Here is a 27,327-nt window from a genome sequence, read left to right on the forward strand (position 1 = left end):
TAAAGGCAGGGCAAGCAAAAAGCAGGCCCCGCAAATAGTGACAAAGGAAAATAGGAAGAAAAAGGAAGTTGAGGGTATGCTAAATGTCTCGGCCCGGTCCTTTGTACCCTCAGGACCCCCAGCAATAGAGGTGAAAAGAACTGCGCCGAATACACAAAGGAAGAGTCAGTGTAGCAAGGACCCGAAAGAGATAGTATCAAAAAGCAATCCTGCAAACCAGAAGATAACCCAACAATTAAAAAGTCAAACGTAGACCCCTCAGAGGCATAGTAACCCGGAGACAACTCCACAGCCAGACATGCTAGCAACAGGGTCCCAAGGGAGGGAAGTGATCACACAGCCAACCCTAGCGCCCCCAGAGCAAGGTGGGGAGAGGGGGAATAATAAATGGGTTTATCTAGAACCGGCTTAAGCAAGCCAAAGGGGCAAGAAACTGAGGAAAATGACAAGTTCTGGCAGTCTTCTCCAAATGTATAAGTCTGAGTGGGATTGGTTCAAAAGATTTGAGACAGGTTGGCTTTATAGAAAGTACAAATGGTAGGGAAATAACAAAAGTACTACTATACTCGGACCTGGTAAAAATGGCAATTATGAAAGCAGCCAGCGAGATTCACCAAGGGGGAGTAAGGGTGATTACAGAGAAAGATCTAAGGGGCGAACTACAACCTGGAAGGAATTTCCTAAAGTGCCATGCAGGTCTGGGGAGGAGACAGGTGAGGCTACAAAAGGATAACGAAGAATAGGGTAGCCGCCTGAATATAGTAATAAATAATACTGTAAAAGAGGACTCGTGGGGTAGTTGGAGCCAATGTAGCTATCTAGGTGACCCCGCAGAGAGATATTTGAATGGAATGGGTGAAGCCGGCGGGCTAAGTGAGATAGAATAGGATGGGGGGGTGTGGCATTGCCTAGGTCTCTTATCGTGGAATATAAATGGGTTAGTGTAGTATCCTGCATATTATACTGTAAGGTGTTTTACCAGCCCTGCTCTGCCAGTGTCTGTGCCCTGACTCATTAGAATGTTGTAGTCTGATGAGGCTTCGGAATGTTGGGACTGAGGCTGGCAGAGTGACATTTGATCATGGGCTGAGCAGCTGACAGGCAGCTCCTGGTGGGGCTCTGATCTACCACTTATCAACATGATGTCCTGTACTTTACAACCTGTTACCTTTATGAATAAATTATCCTGAATTACTACCTTCCTGAGTGGACCTCCTTCACTACATATTTTGGCGACAAGGTGACGAAGAACCTACAGCTACAGCTACAGCTACAAGCAAATCTCAGGTACCTGATTGAAAAGTGGACCTGGAGATGGCGCAAAATAAAGAAACTACAGTGGCAACTACCACAATTTACAGAAGAAGAGGTAACCACAAGAAGGAATCAACTAGGAAGAAGAAAAAAAGTTTTTTACACAGTACAATGAAGACAACTACATGGAAGAAACTAGAAGCACAAAGAAAAGACAAAGAAGACAACAAGAAACAAGTAAGCACAAAGCACTTCGCCTTTAAGCCCCACCAGTGGCCTCACCATCGGCCAGCCCGAGCCAAGGCGTGCTGTGCAAATCTACATTAAGTACTTTTGTCTTGGGCTTTACCATCTTAGTCTGCTACACTGCCACGGGCTTTCTACAACTTACAGACACCTGGTTGTTTCATCTTGATTTTAAAAGAAGCGATAAGATGTGGCTGCTGAATGATATACCTTTTTACTAAATAAAGCTGTGTGCTCCTCAGCACTTGCTCCCTGCAATGTGGGATCTTGTGCACCTTTTGAATGGGGTTGCACTAGGGTGGCAGCTGTGATGTTTCACGACATATTTCTGTGGTGGCATTAACCACTGCGTAAAGGCTACAACCTGTGCCACATTCATCGTGCCTTCATCTACAGTGTTCCTGATATCGCCGAGAGGCTTTTCTGCAATAAATCAGCGAGGGACAACGTTGGAGGTAACTGACATTTTAAACACTTTTCATGTGTATTTTACTATAAAGGATTTCCCTCTACTGTTTTTATGGTGTTCAAAGAGTGGTTCGTGAGGATCAAATTTACACAATCTAGCCACAACCTAGAATCCACGCAGTAAGAAGCTATGCTTTCATCGATAAAAAAAAAAGAAAAAGAAAAACAGATTGAAAGACTTCCTTGTCAAGATGACATTCCCTTCCAAAGTAGAAACAGGCTTGTATATTTTCCTTTGTATCTATGAATTAGCGCTTGACCTTTTCTTCGTGAATTCGTAAACAGCTATCTATGCTACCAACATTTATTTAACATAAATAGTCTTTGCGCTAGTGAAGGCAAACAAACTGTGCATTATGAAGGGCATGCTGAATATTGCTGTGACGAGTACTGTCTCGGTTGCATTCTTCCTTTACCGGAAAGGAATGTGGAACATTTTATTACAGAAAAAGTTGACATTTTAGCACAGAGACGCTACGCTGTTTGTTATTGGGCATACAGTTACACTTAAAACTTTGCCGGACTCGTGTTAAATTGGTTTCATGTTGAACAACTCTGTCCTGCTATATTCAAACTAGCGCGAGGCAGTAATTGACATCTTTGTGAAACTTCATATGTATTTCCAAGAGTTCGGCTGTGCGTGTGCTAAAGAGATTGAGTGGAAGGCAGTAATTGGTGCTGGTGACGAGCAGCTGTTTCGACAAGGAAAATCACCCCAGTCACGGAGTCTTTTACTGTTTAACCGTCGAACTGTGGTAGTTTACAGGTGCGCTCATCTCACCTCAGAATGGATGCATGGAAGCGCGCGAATTAACTCTTCTTCAACTGCCTTTCATCACGCACGAGAGCCCTCTGTGACGTCAAGGAATGGTGTCTGGCAGAGTGTCATGCTTTAGCGCCCTAGCCTGCCCCGAGCCACCCGACACTGCGTCATGGACGTGCTGCCATGTCATCTCGTGATCCTGGTGTCCAGAAGCTTCCAGGCTCTGTAAATATACTGTGCTTCCTTTAGGCCCTTCCATTAACTGTCAAACATAGATTAAATGTGGGAGTGAAAACTGGCACATTACCGGGGGCTGTGCTTTACTTCTCATACTCTGCAGAGGATGGACTAGACAAATGTGTTAGTCAGGAGTTCGAGGTAAGAGAAGCATAAACAGAATTTATGGGACGCTCTATCAGCCGATATATGACTGTTTGAAAGGCGTCACAATTGTAAAGTATTTGCGAGCTGTTCTGGAAAAACGAGGAATACAAGATTGTGTTTTCATGTTTATGTGAAAGTGTTCACATCTTCTCTCTACTGGCATGCATCTGTGCGTTAATTTTGTGGTTAAAGAGGTAGAACAGTAATTTATTTGAGCCTTCGTGTGATTTTTGTACACTAATGGCAACAGTTACTTAGCAACATCCTTAACAACTCTGCCACCTTGTGGATTTTTGAAATAATTTGTGTGGCTCATTTTCTTTTTTTAAAGTAAAAATTTGACAGCAAGATTAAATGGGTCATGTTACAGCATATATTTTAATGGTGATGTTCATCAGCACTTATAAGTAAAATCTCAGAACAAGGAACACAAAATCCGGTGTTGGCACAGACAAAATAAAAGACAAGTAGCGCAACTGGAAATATAGAAAGTGCCACAGAACAGGTCAAAGACAAGAAATACAACTGGGAATTTAAAAGTGTTTTTGACAATGACTTGGAAGAGTATGGCAAGCGAGATGTATATATAATGGGACTCAAACCCAAAATCAGTGAAGTTAAAGGACAGGTCAGTAATGAGAGTGGCTAAAGCTAATCCAAGGAACTGCGGTTCCAGGAGGGGACAAGTGTCCCGGAAGTGGTCTCAAGTGGAAGTGGGCGTATATTCCACTGCCACTATAGTATGTCTCGAGACCTAGACGGAGTCTCCTGTGGTCTAAGGAGACAAAAGTTCTTAAAAGCAGAAAAAGTTCTCTGAAAGGAAAGAGAACAAAGGAGAAACGACAAAGCAAATTCCAGGACCGGCAGAACCAAGAAGGAATGGAGTGGACAGAAAAATGTCCCAGGACTGGTAGGGGACAAAGGTTCCAGATTTAGAACCGGGTGAGGACAAAGGACGTCCCAGGACCGCTGGAGGACAACAGTTCCAGTACCACGACAGAAAGTTGTGACTAGGTGGTTCTTTGAACCGGGATAAGTGTTCTGTGTTTACAACCAGACTTTTAGCCCACAGTACTGAGACAGTTTGTCTAAAAGAGGAATGAAATTCAAAAAAAAAAGTTTAAAAATTGTTTTGTGAAATATGATGGCACATTATTTTACGTTGAAAGATGATAGCTATGGGTCATAGCCCCATTTGCTTCTACAAAAATAAGAAGACTTGCTATGCACTTATTGCATCTTTATGTATGTCAAAAGAGATTTCCCTACACAGGAGTGGGAATGGGTGGTTCTCCTTTTTGCCCACACACATATGTGCCTGTTCACATTATTTTTACCCTACTTAGGGATGGGAATGGGTTATAGCCCCATTTGCCCATATACATTTGCCTACATAGGTTACAATTTTACCCTATAAAGGGATGGGAATGGGTTATAGCCCCATTTGCCCATATACATTTGCCTACATAGGTAACATACAAATTTTAGCCTTACACGGGCACTGTAGTTAGGGTCGTATCCCCTTCTACGTTTACACGAGTATCCTCACACTGAGAACCGTATTATGGGTAACAGTCCCATTTACATTTTTACCCTTACACAGGGCTTATTATGGGTAACAGTCCCATTTACATATTTTCCCTCACACTGGGCGTATGATGGGTCACAGTCCCATTTAATATTTTCACCCTCACACAGGGTATGTTATGGGTTACATTCCCATTTACATTTACGTGGTCACCCTACATAGGGCGTCACATGGGTTTCAGTCCCATTTATAGTGCTCCTCACACTCCTACACAGGAGTAGAGGACGGTCATGGGTGTTGCCCCCTGACTGATATTGTCTATTTACATTTAGTCATTATTTTTGCTGTTTTGAATAATGCAATGCAACATTTACATCGTTTTATCTGTTTATTGGAAACAGAGGGAAGTTGTAGTCATACTGTATGTATCTACTTTGCCCCTTCTCTGTTTCCCTATTCGTCCAGCTTTCCTCGTGATGTCATTCTCTTTGTCATCCCTGGTTCCTGGATCTACTCTTCTTGTTGTCGTCTTTTATCTCCAGCCTTCTTTTGTTCATTCTTTGATTCTTTTCCTCCCCGTTCTGGTGGGAATCTGTTACTCCTTTTTCCTGTGTCTATGTAGAGACTGGTGTCCATTCTCCGTGGTGCATTGTTCTTTCTTCCCCTCCTGCCTGCCTGCCTGGCCAGTGGGTGCGTTCGGGGGTTAGTCATTGGTGCGTGTGAGTTCTTCTGCTCCTTGTGGTTTTCATTTTCTGATTACTTGTTTCTTGTTCATCTTTTCTATGTCCGTGAGTCTGTGTTGTCTCTATCGGTTTCGGCATTACTCTTTGCTTCCTCCTCATATTCTTCCACCTGTCTCTTCACGCTGCTTTGTTTACGTCTTTCCTTGTCGTTGTTTCTGTTCCTCTGCTATTCTTCCTTGTTATCTCTTCCTTGGTTCTTCCCCGCTAGTTGTTATTCATGTAGTGGTTTAATGCTTCTGTTAGAACGAAAGGGGATATGTAGTATCCTGCATATTATACTGTAAGGTGTTTTACCAGCCCTGCTCTGCCAGTGTCTGTGCCCTGACTCATTAGAATGTTGTAGTCTGATGAGGCTTCGGAATGTTGGGACTGAGGCTGGCAGAGTGACATTTGATCATGGGCTGAGCAGCTGACAGGCAGCTTCTGGTGGGGCTCTGATCTACCACTTATCAACATGATGTCCTGTACTTTACAACCTGTTACCTTTATGAATAAATTATCCTGAATTACTACCTTCCTGAGTGGACCTCCTTCACTACAGTTAGGCAACGAGTTAAAACAAGAATATATAAAGAAACAAGTAAATAAAGTAGAAATTGCCTGCCTACAAGTGACCTGGGCATGCGGCGAAACCCCTAGCTTTGAGGGCTACCATCAAATAAATTGTTTGGCCAAGAGGCAAAGATTTGGATGCCCATCGGGGGGAACGATGACACTCATTTCGACAAAAATACTAAGCAATGTAGTACTGTTAAAAGTGAAATGTAAATGGCTACCGGCTTGCAGGTTAAAGCTTCTGACCCTGGATAAGACATGTGAAATGATAACTGTGATAAATGTTTACATGCAGTGGGACAATGTGGGAGAATATGCAGCCGAGATGGGGAACTTTAAACAGGATATAGACGCTATATTAGAAATGTATACTTCAGATGTATTGTTAATTATGGGGGATTTTAACCACAAACTGCAACCAAGGAAGGCCGACTGCTGGTATACAGAACTGTTGGATGCTTATGGAATTAATTATGCCAGCTTCCCAGCAAGTGTTTCTTCGAAACAGGATGTGGATTTGGTAAACTATTTAGGGGAAAAGGGTCTTTTCTGTTTAAATGGCAGGTTTAAAACAGACTGCCCGGCAAAGAAGACCTTTAAAAAGGCTCACAAAATTCCCCAATCGACTATGTTTTTCTGTTAGCATGGAACTTTCCCTTAGTGCGGGAATTTAAGGTATGTCAAAGTGAGAGTAGTGATCATAATCCGCTCCAACTGTCGATAAAAGGGGGAAGGGTGGAATCCAGAAAAAAGGTGATCCCACAAGATATGGATTACCCAAAACAGGCAACAACAAGACTAACAGAGGAGTACCTGGAAAAGTTAAAGTCATTTCAACTAAAGGTGGAACTGGTAATTTTAGAGAGGAAAAACTTGGAATGGTATGAGGAGAAGATAGCCCAAGTAGTCCAGTGCCTTAGGATAGAATTAAAAAAGGATAAAAGAAAAGGTACAATAAACCGGGCCAGTCTATTGAAATGGTTTTCAATGAATTGCCAAATTAAAAAAAGAGAGTTAAGGACAGAAACTAGAAGACAAAGGAAAGAGTTCAACCAAGAGAGACAAAATTATATCACTAAACTGAAAACGGAGTTCAAAAAGATGGTCTTAGATGCAAAAAGGGCATATAAAGAGAAATGATGGGGTGAGCTGTTAGAGTCAATCGAGGCTAAGAACTTGAGACAATTTTGGAAATTGATAAAAATAAGCATCGCCCCCCCCCCCCCCCCCCCCCCCCCCCCAGCGGGAGAAATGAAGTGTGTCGTAAGTGAGACAGCCTGGGAAAAATATCTAAGAGAACTGTATGGTGCCCGAATACTCCCAGGTGACACAGCACCTCAAGTTTGGCAGGAAATCTCTGAAGATTTCAAAATAGATTTTACTGAAGAGCGAGTGGAAGAAGTGATTAAAAAGTTGAACTTAACCCGGGCCGCAGGGCCGGATAACCTTCCAGCAATAATATTAAGGACACAAATAAAGTGGTGAGCAAGATTCCTTTCCCATCTATTTCAAGTAATTTTAACAGAAGGTAAAATGCCATCAAATAGGAAGGGTGCGATAATTAGACCTATCCACAAAAAAGGCAGTATGGGTGAACCTCAAAATTACAGATTGATAAACCTTTTGGATATAGGGGAAAAGGTTTTTTCAAAACTTGTCCTAAATAGACTAAATGCCTGGGTTGACGAGTACTCAATTGTACCCACTGAACAGGGAGGATTCCGAGAGGGGCACTCCACAATAGACCACTGTTTTTCACTATGGGCAATGGCAAGGAAGTCAACGGAACAGAACGGAAAGCTCTGCTGCTGCTTCGTGGACTTCCCAGCCGCCTTTGATTCAGTGGACCGGGAGTGCCTCTGGGAAACACTAATTAGCAAAAATATCCCAAAAGACCTGTTGACTATAATAAAAGAATTACACCGAGGCAATTGGGCTCGAGTAATTAGGGACAATGAGGGGACATTAACACCAAAAATACCTATTGAAAACGGTTTAAGACAAGGCTGTGTACTGGACCCCCAGCTATTTTCCATATTTCGTTCGGAACTTCCAGATTGCCTCGAAGTGGAGGGTGGTGCCAGCCCAAGAATGAATGGTAAGAAGGTGCCGTGTCTTTTATACGTTGACGACCTCGTAATAGTTGACCAAACGGAAATAGGCCTTCAAAGGAAGCTGAACTCTTTTAATGAATATTGTGTAAAAAAAAATTTAACGGTAAACTTAGACAAGACAAAAATTCTATGCTTTGGGAAAAAAGCGTCTAAGTTTAATTGGTTTTTAGGGTATCTTAAATTAGAATCCGTTAAAGAATGCCGCTACCTAGGGGTGTGGTTCGACAAAACATTAAATTGGCATACACACCTAGAAGCCCAAAAAGCGAAGGCACAAACATCAATCGCTGGTCTAAAAATGTTTAATCGAGACTATGGGGATATGTCTCATCGACCATTACTAAAGGCCTTCGGTGCAATGATTCCACCGCAAGTACTCTATGGAACAGAAATCCATTATTTGAGCGGTAAGGGAGCCTGGGACTTAGAGGAAGGAAAATGCCTGAAAAACCTTTTCTCCCTGCCCCCATCAGCAATGGTGCAAGCAATAAGATCAGAACTAGGAACAACGGCTTGGGGTACAATCACAAGTAGCAGCGATCAGATTTGGGAAACGACTTGAAAACGAAAAAGGACAAAAAGTCGCACAAAGGTGTCGGAAAGAGATACAATTAAGTAACCTAAATTGGGCAAAAACGTGTAGAAAGAAAATGGTACAGGCCTGTGAGATCATAAAAGTGGACATATGAAGAGATACGCTAAAGGTAGAGTGTACAAAAAAAGAGCTTAAGTTTAATGGACAAGAAGCTACTAGAAGAGCTGATAGGGAATACCTCGGCAAGAAAATATCAGTAGAATTTATGATGAACGCATGGGCAAAGGAAAACTGGTTCCCCTATTTGGACACCCTACCAAACCCGTGGTTTAGACAAGAGATCCTAAGGTTGCGCATTGGGATTAACCCATGGCTAATAAATAGAGAAATGAAAAATAAAATGTTGGATCAAAATGGGTGTTGCAAATGTAGGCTAGGTACAAAAGGGGATTCTGTTCATATTCTGTTGGACTGTATAGATATCTTAGAACTGCGTAAACTTTGGCTGCGCCCAATGTTTGTAAAATATGGTATAAGAACTCGGGTGAAAGCGATTGATCTCATTACAGAGTTGCCTAGTATTGACATTGCAAATGCCTTAGGGAAGTTTATAAAGGTATTACAGAGTTTCATAATAAGTCAGAATTAATATTTTAGAATTTTATAATGTATGAATTTAAATCTTGTCTAGGAAAATCGGTTGATTTTATTAACCCATATGGGGTAAGGATTTTACTAAGGAAGTGATTTTAGGAGTATCGATTTTAAATGGTACAAAGCTAGAGTGAGGATATTTTATTAATTGTGGAACAATACTTTATCTTTAACTAACCTGTGAGGATGCTGTGGAATATTTTAAATAAGTAAATTGCTATGTATTTGTTTAAAGATTAAGATCTAAATAAACATACCTTTTGACTTGACTTGACTCCTCTTTAATTTGTAAATGTTGTAAAACCGGGGTTTGCAGTCTCACTTCCACAATGACAGAATAATAAAATACAAAGACACAGAATATGTCATTGAAAGGCTAAAAACAACTATCATATGTAGGAAGTACAAATATAATCAGTACCAAAGCATTAAGTTCACTGGCGAGAGTTGCAGGAAACTTCTTCCCTTACTCAGGGGGGTTTACTAGAAATGGGGACTAAACCAGGATATCTTCATTATTATTCAGAAGTGCTGAGTATCACCACCCATGTGCAGATCCCATAAAAACATATTTCTGTGGGGCTAAAACCACATCTCTCAATAAAGGACTTCAAGTTAAGGCCTTCATTACAAGTGGTCTAGTAAAGAAGTCGCCAGAATACCGAAAATGTCCATTTCTGCCAGATTTTAAAAAACACATTTCACCTGCTTGCGGTTGGCTCTAATATTTGGATGAAAAACTCCCAACCCCTGGTATTCCTGCTGCCTTGTTATGGCAATGGATCTATGGCATCAACTGGCCACTCGGAATGGGGGACCAAGACTTGTTCAGTGACGTCATACTTGGAGGCTTGAAGTCTGTCTGATCTGAAAAATACTATTTTGGACATTCTTCGAATGACTGTTATATTTACTTAGCATTGTTTATGTATATGGTGTTTCACATAAATTGTGTTTCGTTGGTTTTTTGCAAACTGTCACCAGGGCATTGTGGGATATTGAGCATTTTGGTCGTGTGGTAAATGAGGGCGGTACACCATCACTGCTGAAACTCGAGGGGTGGAGTATGGGAATCATGCATCACTAATTGAATACAGGTGGGGTAGGTGGAGTTCAAGTTTGATAGGAACACGCAGGGAGACCGTGTAGAGCATGGCGTTTGAGTTCTGGGGCAAGTAAATCGTCCATGAAGCTGCAAGTGACCGTCAAGTAAATAAAGGGGGATTGAATCATTCTACCATGAGTGAGAGGGAAGATTAGGGAAGTAGTTAGTGGGGGGTTGAGCGCTTGGCATACAGGCGGTACAACTATCAAGGGTGTAAGTTTAGTTTATCTGTTTTGGGTGGTTTTGAGGTTCTCTGTACATGAAGTACAGGGTGTGGGTAAGATCGTTACGGGGAAGAGCGCGGGTACGAGGGAGTTGTGTGGGCAGTCATTTGTGGATATAAACTCTGTGGAATATGCACGTTGTTTAGATTTAAAAGAGGTTTCAAAAAAACATTTACAATAAGTTTCACCTTTATAGAATGTCAATTACGGTGGTTTGATGTATATTTTTTAATTATTGTAGATACCCCTGAAGAAGGTCTTTGAGAGACCGAAATGCATTGGGTGATTTTAATATTATGGAGCAATGAAGTTCATTTACGTGCCTGTGAATAGGCCTGGATGGGCAATTCCTGAGCAAGTGAAGATGTGTGAAATTATGTAACTTTGTGTGTTTGACGTGACGCATTAAGAAGAAATAAAACTGTCAATAAACTGGATGAATTTGGACAAGCAATCGAGTACGTGAAAATGTTTATCACAAATGTGGATCAGGCTGTGCTACCCTTTTGTGACACGCAAAGGGCATGTCACCACCTTATGATTGATCTGAAAAAGATGCCATCCGCCCTGTTTCACAACTGGACATTAAATTACTCACACCCCACTCCATGCACCTTTGCTCACTTGGTCCACGTAGGAGACACTAACGAAGCCGCTCTGGCAGCCATAGGCTGTGATGCGCCGGCTGCAGTCTGAAAGGTTGCACACGTTCAACCACAGCACACTGTCAAAAAGAGGATAAAGATGTAAGGACGCAAAGTAAAATATTAAAACACTCTTGTGGCCTAGAGAGAGTAAGCTTGTGAGTAGTCTTTACAGCCACCCAGTCCCCAAGCTTCACACTCGTGCCCTCTATCGAATGGACCTCTCTGGAAAATGCAGAACATTTGGCACAGTAGGTCTAACATGTATATGATGTAAACCAAGAACATTAAATAGTCCTGCTTTATCACAAAAGTCAATTTGCTTTTCTTTTTTGATTCAGTCTTGCCTCACTACCACTACCCTGCTCAAACCCTGGTATTTTCTAATTTGAACATGGTGATTCTTCAAGAGGTGCTCAAAACTGCAAATCACTCATCACCCAGAATGAAGGCGGATTCATAATACAGATGCACGTACAATCAGTACCAAAATTCCCATCATCGCTGAGATAATGCTCTTCATCGACCCAATGTCACACGTTTGGTTTATAGGTTGGAAAACAATCATGCAGTTTCGTAAAGAAAAAAATACCCAGTGCTGATGCAGTATAAGATATAGAGACTGTAACATCGTAAGAAATATTGCATCAATATTCAGTTAATTTTCATCTTTCATTTAACTTTTAAGGCCATGGTTTTCTTTATCTGCCTAATCTTGCTGTTCATCTCAGTGGTTTTCAATTGTGTCTCTCTCTAACTCACTTTCACCATTTCACCTTTCTCCTCACTATATCCCCAAAACCCTTTGCAAATTCTCACTTCTTTCATTAAAGGATCCTCATATCATTAAAACATCGTCATCACAATGCTCCCAATATCCCTTTCCTTTCTCTTATCTTATCTCTCATCCCATTTGTTCCATCCCTCAAACTTGACTTCTACCATTCAGGGCTGCAAGTTGCAGACATTATATAACATAACCAATGCTCACTATGAAATATTACAACATTGGCATGCTGGGAGCTCCAGTAAGGACAATGTATAATAATGAGCGACAAGATAAGGAGTTGGGGGTATTGATGTGGAATGACAAAACCCCCAGGATAGCATTACAGATCCTGTGTAGGTCATGCGATAACGGAGGCATTGCCCTCCCAGACCTGAGAGCGTACTATAGAGAAACTCAACTTTAATTCATTAAAGAGTGGGGATTTGTGCCACATTGTGCGCTTGCCAACCAAACTGAGAGAGCCAGGATGACACCAGGGACATACATTCACTATATGAGCGATCAGCCAGGAAAGACCTCCCACTCCGACTAGGACCACGCTAAAAGCGTGGGACGATGCCACCAAAGCATTGGGGTGGAGAGAGAGGATAACTCTGGCGACAAAGCTGTGGAAAGGTGAGGCACTCAAAGATGTCAGTGGCTTGACTGAGTTTGCCCAATGGTAACTAGTAGGTATAGAAACCTTAGGATTAGAAGGGGTGAAATTAAGACTTTCAAAGCCCTGCAGGAAGAAAACCACTTGACACCCACCCAACAATATAAATACGCACACTTGACACGCGCTGAAAAGCAGCAGTAGGACAAGAACTGAGAGCACAGCCCCTGCAGAGTTGGGTTTGGGGGGGCGAGATAACCCAGCAGTCGGCCTCCCAGCTCTACCGCACCATCATTTACAACACACCAGTCAACCTGCAGGCAGGGCTGGCTTTCTCGCTGGTGGCGCCCTGTGCGACAGGGTTTGTTGGCACCCCTAATTACCTCTTTCTCCACAGATTCCCTCACCAACACCATTGAAAAGGGCTCCTTTAGTCTCCATAACACTCTCTCTGTCACGCATTTCTTTTGTTTCATAGCACCACTCATACCAGTGTAGGGTATTAGATCACTTTACATCACACACACATTACAGAGACAATGAATCATACATGTTTAAATCAATGTACTGCAAATGTTGCATAAGACAGAGGACTACAAGGAGCAGGAGTCACATGCCATCCATACTGGTGGGCAGTATAGTTTAAGCGTACTTGGTTTGGAGAAGCATTAACTCAGAATTTAAAAGTAACACAATGGTTGGGGGTTGTCTTTACTAATAAGAAATAGTTTCTACCCAAATGAACCCTTTTTACAACATCAGGATAAAAAAAGATTGACGAAAATACTCTCTAGCCTATATCTTGCAGTTGCATGCAGCTCTTTGATGACACTTAATAGCTAACAGTTCTATTTTGGGATTTTAACATATATACTGTTAGCGACAAAAGGATCTCTCTGACAAAACAGTAACCCGCTGATCTAACTACATTATATGCACTTTGTGATCTGCATGGTTCACGTACTTTGCAGCAGGCATATTAACCCGGGCGCTACCTTATGATGAGTTAAAACTGCCACTAGACAACACCCCGATCTCTCTACAGGAACAACATTAATCACCGGAGCAATTTCGACACTTTTATTGTTGACTGAAAATTGCTGGAGGCAAGGAACGCGGCCGCTGGTGATTTTCACATTAAAATTTACTTACAAACAAGGCACCACCCCCAGTCAGCAATCGATGCGGTGGCACTGGTCACACCGCCCTTTAACTGGCCCTACCTGCAGGCACTGAGGGTCAGATGAGAGAGCTTGGTAGGCACTTTGGAAGATGTAGATAGGGCGGTATCCCTGATGTGCCCAAGAGAAGTGGCAATCAAAGCAAAGCAGAGGCTGATACAGCTAAAAATACTCCATCAGGTCTATTACAACAGGAGTAAACTTTATAAGATGGGACGGGCCGAGAACCCCAATTGCATACACTGCATCATAGAGAAGGGCACATTACTACACACTCTCTGGATATGCCCCAAATTTACAGGGTATTAAGGAGTCGATACTCCGGGAATTAGAAACTAGATGGGAGATGGAGATCCCCAGGACACCCCAGTTGGTTATATTGTGAATCCTCTAGCAATGCTGGCTTACCTAGGGCAACAAATAGCTGTGGGGCAAGCGGCAGGTTCCTGCGTTAGACAAATGGAAGGTGGGAATGAATATGAGCATGGAAGCAGAATGAGTGGTCTACAAAGGGAGCTGATGTCCCAGGAAATATAATAAGATATGGGGGAAATAAAGAACGTACTACGACTTGGACGAGGAGTGCAAAGATTGAAGGCAGCGGAGACTCTCAAATGGCACTGATTGGGCAGTTGGGATGAAGACAATGACCAGCAGAGGCGGGAGAGGTAGAGGGTCTAGAAGTGTGAGGTCAGGAGTCAGTGGGAGAAGGGAAGCCCACCTATTCCTGATTGTAGACAATGTATCAGACGAAATGGTATGCGTTGTTATGTGACAATTAAAATCAATAAAATTATATATATTTTTAAATTATGGAAGAAAGACCATCTGCTCCAAAATCCCAACTCTTGTCTTTCCAAGTCTTTCTGTTTAGTTTAAAAGATTCTATTCTCAGTTGGAGGAATGTAATAACAGTGCTACAGTCGTTCTGCTTCAAGCTATAAAGGTTATTAAAGGCCCTCTCCCATTTAACATAACATAGAATAGATAGTTCTCCTTTGTGGGCAAAATGTCTTAAATGCACTAAATTGTGCTTTAAATAAAACAACAGATTAAAGAAAATGTGGCAAAAACTGTTGAACGAAGCTGCAACCACAGGAGCAAATGATGGCAGACAGGTGAGTCAGGCAAGGAGTTAACCTGAGTTAGTAGACTAATGGAGTTTCAGAAACTAAAACAGACAGAGAGGAGAGGAGAAAGAACAGGACTGCTCAGTGGGCAATGGTATTGGCATTTTGAAAATCCTCAACTGCCTATTCAGAGTGACAAACTTAAAGGAAAGAAAAGGGTCAGAGGACGAGCAGAAAACGTATTGCAGTGCGTCCATGAAAAGGGAAAAGCGCTGAATGTAGCTCAATCTTTGAAAATGGAAAGAAAGCACTGCTTGGTAAAACCAGAGTTATTCTTCACCATTAGGATCCAGCATGCCCACACAGTCAGTATGCCTTGCATCTGGTCATTGCTGCGCTGGAAACAATGCAGAAGGCAAATGGGTTGGGCCTATTGAGTGCAGACGAGGGCTTCCCAACACACTAGTATTTTGGCTTGCAATAATATGCTTTTTGTCTCCAGACCACCAGCTATCTTCTCAATTAAGCGCCATACTGAATTATACAAAAAGTGATTGTGGAATGCGTGAATGAAGCTCAGCAACTGGCTTCATCCTGGTCCATCGCTATTTTGCAACCATGCCACCTCAGTTTCGACTCAGCCATATGCAAATCAGTCTTGATCCTGCTGCAATAGGAACAGGCCAGGTCTTCCCTGAACCAGAACAAAAGCATCCCATGACCGGTTTCCCCCCAATTGGGGCTTGTGAGTCGGTACAGCTTGGTTCCAAATACCAGTCTTGAGTTGCTGGTGTTCCACCTGAGATTAATTCAAGTATTCCACCCATCACCTTTTTGTATACTTCAGGGTGATGCTCTAAGTGCGATTGATATGTCCAGACGAGGGTCCCTTGCTCACTGTGCCACTGGAACCAAGCTATAGCTGACTGATGAGCCCAAAACAGGGCAAACTCTGTCCAGGGTTGCTTGTATTCCAGTTCAGGGAAGTTCTAACCTAGCAGTTCGGGCTGGACTGATCCTATTGGACAGTGTTAAGACTAACTTACTAATGGCTGTTCCCAAACTGAGGTGGCATGGTGGGAAAAATAACAATAGACTGGGATGCATCCCCAAGTAATATCCAGCGGCTGAGGTTAATTCAAACATTCCACCCATTACTTTTTTATATACTTTAATGCGACCCTCTCATTAGAGATGGACACTGTCAATTGACTTTATAGTGTTCAACACCGTACACCATGAAAGCAAATCACAGCAAGTGCGAGTTTTGTTACTGGGGCACAGGGCCTATACCAGTCAGCAAATCGAAACAAATCCAGAATTGGAGGAGTGGCCAAATAATAGAATAACATTCAGAAAGAAATAACAAAAATATGAAAAGGTTTATCTGCTTATGTTGTGTGGGACAGACGAACATGCTCATTCTGATCTGCAAATCATAACATCAGGGGGAGCATTGCTCAAGGCAGGGAGGATGAGCTTGTTAGTTGATGGTAGCCAACTGTGCACATCACTTGAGAGGATAGACTGGGCGTCAATGTTGCAAGACTTAAATTGAATACCAATCTCAAAAAAGAACCGAATGGTGTAGTAAAGTCACAACTTAAAAAGAGTGGGTAGGAAACACTTACAGTGATGGTTATTTCAGGCACAACCAAAGATAAATTTTTTTAAACCAGGTTAAGGAAGCACATCCACTTAGCCTAGACGCGCCAAAGTTCCCCTGCCAGACTACTCTAACTATGTCTGGTCTGCCATCGAAACTTCAGAGGAGCGCTGTTTGATGGGTTTAAGGTTGTGGCAATGGCTGCTTTTATATTCGAATTTTCTGGTAAAGCATGTGGGGACTTCAAATTTACAGACCAAATGTTAAGGCATCAGATGCGACAGCCAGAGTAGGATGAGGGACCTGCCCGATGGTCTGGACGATCATTTAGAGGCTGCAGAGTTGCCGGACTTGGACCCGGAACAGGGCACCAAACTGGGTGAAGCTATTTCACTGGGAGAAATCAGGGCGGCGGTTAAATACATGGCCAGGAGAAAGACGCCAGGGGCTGATGGACTCCCGGTGGAGTTCTGTGCATGGTATCTGGACATCCTGGCACCGCACTTGCAGTCGGTATACAGAAAGGCGTGGGACCTGGGTAGACTGCTGCTCACCACGAGAGAAGCGATTATCGTGCCGCTGCTGAAGAAAGGTGGAGTCCCCACCTCTAGGACAGCGTACCAGCTGCTTTCAATGCTCACGGTAGACTATAAGATCCTCAGTAAGATCTTGGCGACGCAACTTTTGGAACACATGAGCACCCTGGTGCACCCGGACCAATTGGGTTTCATCCCCGCTAGGAACACCGCGACGTGCATACGGCGGTTGATACGGATCATGGGAGACAGAGGGGAAGGATCATCAGGGGCCGTAGTGCTGTCAGTAGATATCGAGAAGGCATTCGATAGTGTGGAGTGGCCGTATCTGTTCCGGGTGTTGAAGGGATTTGGCCTAGGTGATCATTTTGTACGCTAGACCAGCTTGTTATATAGTTCCGCCACAGCTAGGGTTCGTACGGGACGCACCATCTCAGCGGCTTGCCAAGTGGAGAGAGGCACTCGCCAGGGTTGTTCTCTGTCCCGCTACTGTTTGCACTGGCAATTGAGCTGCTAGCAGCGCATGCCCAACAAGGAAGATTGTACGAGGGTTTTCTGCTGCGCAGGGAGCCCCATCCCATCTCCCTGTATGCGGATGACCTCTTTTTGTATCTGGCTGATGCAGGGGACTCCCTACAGGGCGCTAGAGCCTTGCTCCGGGAGTTTGGTCGCTTTTCGGGCTTACGGGTGAATTGGAATAAGAGCTGCCTGTTTCCCTTGTCCCCTGAAGGTCAGACGCCCCTGGCACTTGAAGACCTGAGGTGGGAACCTGTCTGCTTACCGTACCTGGGCGTCCGCATCTTTCACGCTCCTACCGACCTCTTTGAAGGGAGTGTGGGCGGCGCGTTGAGGGGGCTTAGAGGTAGTATGGCGTTCTGGAGAAACCTCCCCCTCTCGGTGGCTAGGCGTGTAGCGCTCCTGAAGATGGTGGCGCTACCACCGTTGCTCTATTTTTTCCGTACTTTGCCGATATGGATTCCTGTCTCCTTTTTTAAGACGCTTCGGGCGCTGATGACAGGGTTTATTTGGGGAGCTGGCAGACGGCGGGTGGCATTGACCACACTGATGCGGCCAAGGGAGAAAGGAGGGTTGGCGGCCCCAGACTTCGAGTGGTACTACTTGGCGGCACAGTTGCAATGGCTTACACAGGCCGTGGCGCGTGAGTTTAGAGGCCCGGACGGACCGCAGTGTAGGGTCATCCCTCGACACATGTTGTCATTCATTGTGCTTCGGCAGAAAGTTAGACTGGACCAGCTCACCCTCGAGGAGCGCACACTCCGGCTATGCTGGACTCGCAGTCAGAAACGGGCGGGTTTCGTAGTCCCATATGCCCCGGAAATTCCCTTGGGCATGTGCACAGCTCTCCCCCATGGTGGAGACTGGTCAGCGCTGGCTGGTTGGGAGGAGTGTGGGATCCTCATGATTGGGGACTTATATAGGGACGGTGTCTTGTTGCCTTTCCAAGATTTGCAGAGAGGTTCGATTTGCCGAGGGGGGATTATTTATTACACCCTGCCCTTGTGACGGGAATTCAGAAACAGTGGAAGATGGGACTGTCGGAACCCCCAACTTCGTTGGGGTGTCAATATGTCACTATGGTGGCAGGTACATTCAAGGCCATTACTTGTTTGTATAAGCTGCTATCCACAGAGAGGCTTTCGCCCCTGGATAACTTAAGGGGTAAATGGGAAGAAGATCTTGGTAGGCTCATTCCTGAGCCTACCAAGCTGTTGAGGTGGGCTTGGAAGGGCACGCGCAACGCTAGTTTTCAATTGGTCCAATTTTATACTCTCCACAGGGCCTATTTAACTCCAGTTAAAATTCTACAGTATTTTGGAGGGACCCAATCGCTGTGCCCTAGGTGCAATGCAGAAAGTGCTAATTTTGGTCATATGTTTTGGTCCTGTGTGGGGTTAGGCTCTTATTGGGCAGATGTGGTGGCGTGTTTGAATCGAGTGACGGAGTGTGAGTTGGAAGTTGAGATGGGAACTTGCCTTTTGCTTTGGTTTCCGCACACCCCCAGTACTAAAATTACAAGCAAATTGTATGATTTGGGTCGGATAATGGCGAAGAGGGAGCTTACCATGCACTGGAAAGCAAGAGCGGGACCCAACTTTCGGAGGTGGAAGGCGAGCTTCTTGAACTGGGCGGGGAGTGAAGGGACGCTTCGTCTACAACTGGCCAGTCGTTCCTCTAATGATAAGGCTCTGGAAGCAGCAAGGGCATGGGGAGCATTAGTAACAGAGCTCCAGTCTCCGGTAGGGCTGGACGAGGATCATGCTGATATGGACCAGGGCGTGGAGGCCAGGGTGGGGACTTCCGGGAATACTGAGGGAACGTTATGGATGGGGACACTTGAGTACATATAGGGAGGAATCAGTTCCTGCACGACACATTAGGAAATGTTGATTAGTCAAGATTGGGGTCCAGAGCTCGTATGGTTAACCAAACGGAAACTCCTGTCCTTTGGGACCAGTGATAATGTCATTTTCCAATGATTTGTGTTAGATTTTTTTAAAGCACAGGGTTCTATATGCTTAGCTGTAGGGGGGGGTAGATACGGGCACACTGACAGGGGGGGTGGGGGTAGAGAGGGAGGTGGGTAGGGGAGTTAGGGGGGAAAATGCTGAGAACCGGCTTCTCCTGTTTTGTACGATGACTGTTGGACCGTCTACAAGATGATCTTGCATGTAATATTGGTTTGCTGGTATGTTGGTTGGATAATTCAATAAAACCTCTTAAAATTTTTTTTTTTTTAAATCAGATGCGACAGCAGAAGCAGTTATCACAGCCAATCTGAAACAAGAGTCTTACTTGCTTGGGAGGTCCTTCAGTTCTGGAAAGAGATTTTCCACGGGCTGCTCTTCAAACTGATGCAGACCTTCATTCTGAGGAGATAGAAACAGGAGAGACATGAACTCCTATCTTATTAGAAAAGGGAAATAGAATGGGGAGGAGGTGTAAGGGGAGCTATGGAGGACAAGGTGAAGTGGACAGAGGGCACACAATTTGCAGGGTACAATATTTTTTTAAAACAAGCATGACAAGGAGAACGTCATCTGTATATATGTAACCCATCTTTGACAGCATCTTTTGCTTCTTTTTACTCTCTTTAAATAAAATGTATTGAATTTCTTTAACATATAAACAAACATAGAACCACGAGCATGGTACAGTTACTGGTTTACCAGCACAGGTGCATTTTGAACTTCGGCTACTCATATCCTTTTTTCATCACTCTGACATTAACAAGTTCATAACTAGCATCTGTTTTGCTTCTCAGACTTCTAGGAAACAGACCAGCACCACCAGCTTTCCAGACAACGCCTACCCTTGGCCAATCTCAACCAAGGAGAGAAGGCTACTGTCATTATTTGAATGAATCTGCTCTTCCTGTTGGGGATGCCTAGCACGCTATCCTAACCGCAAACTGTTTAAGGAGCCATACCTCAGGTAATTGCCACTCAAAAATCTATTTATAATACGGCTCACCACCACTAGAGCACTGGCAAGGGCTTACTGGCCTGCCTGTGCTGACTAAACCTACTTGATTTTGACCAACCAATACAACTCTATATCAGCCGTCTTGTAATTCATCCATCCCACTCTCAGCAGCTAATCATCTTTCTAGGGATGCATACTATACAGCAGCACGACTGCAGGGTTCAGAATGGTCTCACATCTACTGCAACAGAGCAAGAAAGGACCTGCAGGACTGCTTGTGCTTACTAAACCTGTTTTTGTTAGAAAAACCACTCTACTCTATGTCATCAGTCTTCCACTTCCTCACTCTCAGCATCTGGGAACACTTCCAGGCATGCCATATTAACTGCACGGTCGCATGGTTCAGAATGGTCTCACCTCTTTGTAGAGATGGATTCGCTGGTCATTGCCACTGAGAAGAAAGACAGTCTCCAGCTTTTCACCATCTTGGACCCTAAAAGGAGAGAACACATGTGGGTGTATCACAGGAGGAAAGAATAGCATGGGCCAGAGTGGGATGGAGTTCATGGTCAGATGCACTGCAGTGGACACAGCAAGTGGTGGTATGGGTGTTCAGTGCAGATTAGTTTGGGTAGATCAATGGGAAAAATAGGGAGTGTGGTTAGTGGTTTTGTAAAACCACATACCACATTCAGGCGTGTAGAGAAGGATAATTAATATAGATGTGTTGATGCTCAATAGTTATAGTAGATAAAAGACACCAGAATATCCTATATCTCTACTAGTAAGGAACAGCAGTGAATACTAAATAAATAAACTGCTCAAATCCTTACGAATGTTCTAGGCTTTTAATATGATCCACTTGCAAGTGTGAAATCCTTTTCCTTTTGCTAAACTGAATTTTATGTAAACTATAGGTGTGTTAAAATACTCTTCTGAGAAGGCAGTAATACTGTTTTGGATTTCCTTGAGTTTACATCAAACTGTTCGTGAGGCTGGTCCCACCGACAATGCAATCCTACTGGATTTAACAAATTGTGTATAAGGAAACAAGGGACCCTACTCACACGGAACCAGGGTACTTCCAGTTAGACAAAAAACAGAGGTTCCTGTGGACACTCAATGATTGATATTGCAATATATATAAGCACAATGGCAGTAAAAGGGGGGTACACAGATGTCAGAAAAAGAAACGACATGTAACACAGAGTATGTAGAAAGCAAGGTATTTTTATATCTTAAATTCACAGTTGTAGTAAAATTTCAGGTGCAAAGTGTCCCAAGTGAAAAGTGATCCATAAGTATGAAATGTGACTTTTAGTGACATAAAAGGAAGGTTTCAATATGCTCACAGAAGCGACCATTCAGTAGATACACAATCAATGTTGGCAGCCTCCTAGTGTAATCATAGGGGCTGAGAATTGGTTCGCTTCAAGTTGCCGACGGCGTTTCGACCCAACTAGCAATGCAGGGTCTCATCAGGACCTATCAATTTAGGGACACCTGTGGGCGGCAATGTAAGGGAAGGACAGAGGCTGGTTGATTAACTAAACGAAAAACAGGGGCATACCTGTGGTTGATTGACAGTGGTGTGATGAGCACCTGTGGAAGTGAAGGGTAGCAGGGGATACTCACTTAGGCCCGTCGGGGCACTGTCTGGGTAAAGGGTAAAAAGATTATTCAAATGAGGAAGTACATCCACGAATTTAGTCTGGGACTGAAAAGGATTTTCATGAATTTGTTAAATATTTGAATAATGTTCAGAAACATCTCACATTCACATCGATTATACACAAATCAGAAATAGCTTTTTTAGACCTCATGATCAAACACAATGAGGGAACATTGTACACTGATCTCCACAGAAAACCGACAGAAAGAAATACTTTCCTCTCATAAAACAGCAATCACCCTGTGCACGAAGAGATGGGTTACCTTTTGGGCAGTTTCTGCGTCCCCGCAGAAACTGTTCACGCAAAAAGGACTATATGAGGGAGGCACAAACACTAAAAGCAAAACTTTTAGCGAGGGGTTACCCCAACAGGATAGTGAGGAATGCCCTGAAACGAGCATGTTCTGTCCTAGAGAAGAACTACTGACTCCCAGAAAGAAAACCAATCTGGAAAAACTGATTTGAGTCACCACATTTGGGATACATACCAACAAAATACAGAAACTAATCAAAAAGAACTGGCATCTTATACAGAATATAGATTCCACTATGGAAATACCCATGTTCGCAACGTGAAAAAACATTAAAGATCGCCTCGTTCACTCCTCAAGTCAAAATTAGTCCAAGATCAGGAACACTAGAATCAGCTAGGGGGTTACCTGAAATCAAGGGTCACCATAGATGTGGCAACTGAGTAGCATGTACTCTTACTTTTGAAACCAACATCGTTAAGCACGGGAACATCAAACATTCTCTTAATTTATTTTCTAATTTCAACACATGGAATGTAATATATTGTATATGGTGCCCTTGCCATCTGCCCTACGTAGGACAAACTAGCCAACCTGTCAAGACACGGATAAGCCAACACCGAAGCGGAATAAGGTGTTCCATCCTTAATGCTCCTCTGGTAGCCCACTACAGTGAGAAAAACAACACTGCAGACGACCTTAGGTGACAAGTAGTGGAAATAGCATTTCTACCTGAACAAGGAGGTGATTTGACCCATACACTACAGAGAATGGAATGCCAGTGGATAGAACGTACAAAGTCCAATGATCAGGGACTCAATACAAGCGACGAATGGTATGGGTTTGTGTCTAGTATGACTAAATGAAATCCTGTGTCATTGACTGTTAATCACTAAATAATACTGAGCAGACATGTCTGCTTACACCGGTGTTGTGATACACTATGTGATCTCAAGTATAGACTGGATATAAACTAATGACACCTGATGTTTACATGTGTTTATGCTTTGCTGTAGCGATGCCCTATGTAACCTGTATATCGACATGTGAAGGTTCTTGGCACTGTACATGAGGATTGAAATTATTTGGTTCACGACTATGTCACGAAATTATTTTATTGATGAATGTTTATCCAATATGGTCAATTATTGTAACAGTATTGCGGTAATTAATCTGTGTTAAACTGGACTGGCATGATTAATAAATCACACTGGTGAGTTATATGCCACTACTTCGCATACACCCTATTAGGACTGCCTCCACATCGAAAGACATAGATTAATGCTTCCATTATGTGAATAGGTACATATTAGCAACAATGTTTTCTTTACATGACTGGTGCTGCAATGTGAAGCCCTGCACCAAATGCCGTCAGTATTTTCACTCTTTCCCCGGCCTTAGACAGGGACTCAAAATGTGTATTCAAACCAAGCAGATCACATAATGCATTTGTCAAATTATGCCAACAATTTCACTTAATTGACACATGGAGAATACAAAACCCTACTGATAGGGACTACACTTTCTACTCTTCCCCTCACGATTCGTTCTCCCGCATTGATTACATATTCATTACACAAAATGGCGTTGCAAGGATAGAGGATACTTCAATTGAACCTAGGGTTCTATCAGACCACTCATGCATATCTCTATCCATCACTAACATTAAACCGTCCCCTAAACAAACGTCCTGGAGACTCAATGAGGAAATCTTGGGTAAAGAACAAAACAGAACTCAAATTCTATCAGCCATTAGGTCTTATTTGGAGATTAATGCGAAAGGGGACACTTCGGACCTAGTACGTTGGGAGGCTTTGAAAAGTACAATTAGGGGTGTGTGTATCAAAATTCGCTCAGCAATGAACAGAGATTGTAATGCAAAGCTAGAAGGGTTAGAGACGGAAATAGCCATCCTAGAGAACAAACACCAAATGACGAGAGACCGGGAGACATTTAATACCATGACCAACAAAAAATACGAATATAACAAACTAGTAAGCGAAAGGGCGGGGGTGTGGCTAGACAGAAAGCGAAGGTTCAAGCTATGTGAATCTAATAAAGCCGGCAAGAGCCTAGCGGCATATTTGAAATTTAAGGTCCAAAGGAATGCTATTAATGTTATCAAGGACTCGGCGGGAGTTACTCACTCGGATCCCCAAAAAATAACCGAAGTCTTTAAAGACTTCTATAAGGACTTATACGCCAAAAACGAATTGGTGGATGAAGACAAAATTCAAGAATATCTTCAGGAGTGTGTATTACCAAAGTTAAAGCCTGAAGAACAACTCAGTCTTAATGAGCCGATCTCGGCTACTGAGGTGGAAAAGGCAATTAGGGGACTGAAATGTGGGAAGGCACCGGGCCCGGATGGCTTTACTGCCAAATTTTACAAAACCTTTCAATCAGACTTGGTTGACCCTCTTCTGAGCCTCTTCCACGAATTTACTGAGTCGGGGGAAGTGAGGGGTACGTTAGCAGAAGCGACTATTGCAGTTCTGCCAAAGGACGGCAAAGACCCGTCGCTACCAAAAAACTATAGGCCGATTTCCCTGATTAATTTGGACTGTAAATTGTTGGCCATGGTTCTATCAGCTCGCTTACAAAAGGTCCTCCCCACTCTTGTGCACCCATCTCAAGCGGGCTTCCTAAAACATAGACTCTCTAGTGATAACACCAGGGTGTTAGCCCATGCCCTAGAAAAAGCAAAACTTCTGACTACTCCCACGGTAGCTGTCACGCTGGATGCAGAAAAAGCATTCGACAAGGTGGACTGGTCCTTCCTTAAGGCGGTGTTACACCATTTTAACTTAGGAGAAACGTTCACTAAACTCGTAATGGCTCTGTACGCCGGCCCCACTGCAAAAGTCAGAGCAGGTGGCTCCTTCTCATCCTCTTTCTGCCTGAAACAAGGGACGAGGCAAGGTTGCCCACTGTCACCATCTTTGTTCTTACTGGCAATAGAACCCTTTTTGTGGCATATTAGACATAACAAAGCAATCGCTGGTATCCCATTTGATGACTGCACTGTAAAATTGACGGCCTACGCCGATGATGTGCTGATCTTAACGGAAAAAGCCGACGAGGCTATCCCGGCCTTGATGGACACAATCGAGGGGTTCTCTAGAGTTTCAGGATATAAACTGAATAAGGACAAAACAGAAGTCAAATTGTTAAACAATATCGGGAGTAAAGACATTCTAGGCTCCTCTGGCCTTACTTGGCAACCGAAAGCTTTTAAATATCTGGGCTTAGACTTTGAAAGGGATTTGATTACGACTCTGAAGCTAAATGAGGACTTAACATTAAAAAAGATATCCACATTGCTAGATAGCTGGTCACCAAAATATCTATCCTGGTGGGGTAGGGCTGAGACCCTTAAAATGATGTGCACGCCCCTAGTTAACTATCTAGCCTGCATGCTCCCTATGACTTTTTCAGAAGAATTCATCAAGAAGGTGGACAGGTTGTTCGGTGAGTTCCTGTGGCGAGGGAAAAAAGCCAGGATATCACTAAAAAAGCTGCAGTTAGCAAAAGACAAAGGCGGCCTGGGCCTGCCCTCGTTCAGGAACTACCAAACAGCCTTCCTCTGTAAACAAGGGGCCCTTTGGCTAGTTGATGATACATCCTACACTCCAGTGTGGCTAAATATCGAAAAGTCGTTAATGGCGCGTGCACCCCTCTCGGCTCTCCTCACCATGGATTTGACCCACATACCTCACTCTAAATACATTCTACTAAATACTAGAAGAGCACTCCTCCGACTTGACCAATCCCATAAGACTGCTTCGGTGATCAAGAGATCTACTCTACTCTCATTATGGCATAACCCTATGCTCAGGATAGAGGGGAAGACCCTTTATTGGGAATTGTGGGCGACTAAGGGTATACATATAGTGAATGACCTCTATGAAAGTGGTAGGCCTCTACCCTTTTCGATATTGCAAGAGAGATTTGAATTGCCTCACATAGAATTTTACCAATTCCTGAAATTGAAAGCTGCTATCTCCAAGCGTCTCCTTTCTACAGAGCCGCCTTGGCTGGTGAACCGCCTCCGGTTACTGTACCATGCTGGTCATTTTGTTTCTAGAGTATATAAACTGCTCCTCCCCCTGCCCAAGAAGCCACATAAGTTATCCGAAATCAAGTGGGAATCAGAGCCTAACTCCACAGGAATAGTAATCGATTGGGAGGTCATACATAACACCGCACTAACAAACAAGGTTTCCCCGATCCTATGCCAAACGAAATATATGTTGTTGAATAGAGTGTTCTGGACCCCTCAGAAACTGTTTAAATGTAATCTGAGGGACACGCCTAATTGTTGGAACTGCCAAGAAGCGCCAGGTGACTTGGCACACATGCTTTTTAACTGTACCCTATTGCGTCCATTCTGGGACAAAGTATTTTCATATATCCAACAGATATTTGGAATAACTCCTACTCAAGAATTTATATATGTCATTCTGGGCCCTCTGGAGGAACAATTGCCAGAGAATCATGACAGACAATTGCTTGATATCATGTTAACATTGGCGTGCAAGGTCATACTTTACAAGTGGAAAAATTTTGCTGAAGTCAACTTTAAAATGTGGCTGGAATGGCTTTCCTTTCTAAGAGGGGCAGACAATCCTGCGCTACAGTCAGCCACTTGGAAACCTTCGAACAACAAACTCTGGTCATCCCTGGATGCGTCATCCTGCCACTTTGAACCCCCATGAGGCACATCTCAATGGTCAACTTGTTCCATAGAATTGTTATTGAATTTTAGTGTGTTCAACCAAATATGCTTATTGTATACCTCCTAATGCATGCATGCCGAACCAGGTTTGGGTAAACTGGTTATGACCGCTCTGTGGATACACCTGTCCTCTCTCTTCTCTACTCTCTTCTCTTCTCTTCTCTTCTCTCTTTTTCCTCCTCTCCTTTTCTCTCCCATCTTTCTTCTATCTCCTCTTTGACTGGATT

At 43.5% G+C, this 27,327-nt stretch overlaps 1 protein-coding gene across 1 annotated transcript in view; it reads right to left on the reverse strand.

Moving 5' to 3' along the window:
* Nucleotides 1-27,327, reverse strand: part of KPTN (kaptin, actin binding protein) — a 197,985-nt gene that overhangs the window by 86,741 nt on the left and 83,917 nt on the right. The window contains exons 5-7 of the mRNA XM_086938644.1: nt 20,857-20,932; nt 19,810-19,883; nt 11,188-11,297 (exon numbers count right to left, since the gene is read on the reverse strand). Of these exons, the coding sequence (XP_086794770.1) occupies nt 11,188-11,297; nt 19,810-19,883; nt 20,857-20,932 (260 nt within the window). The remainder of the gene's footprint in view (nt 1-11,187; nt 11,298-19,809; nt 19,884-20,856; nt 20,933-27,327) is intronic.

The sequence above is a fragment of the Lissotriton vulgaris genome, chromosome 9 (genome assembly GCF_964263255.1).
Source record: "Lissotriton vulgaris chromosome 9, aLisVul1.2, whole genome shotgun sequence".
Classification (NCBI taxonomy): Eukaryota; Metazoa; Chordata; class Amphibia; order Caudata; family Salamandridae; genus Lissotriton; species Lissotriton vulgaris.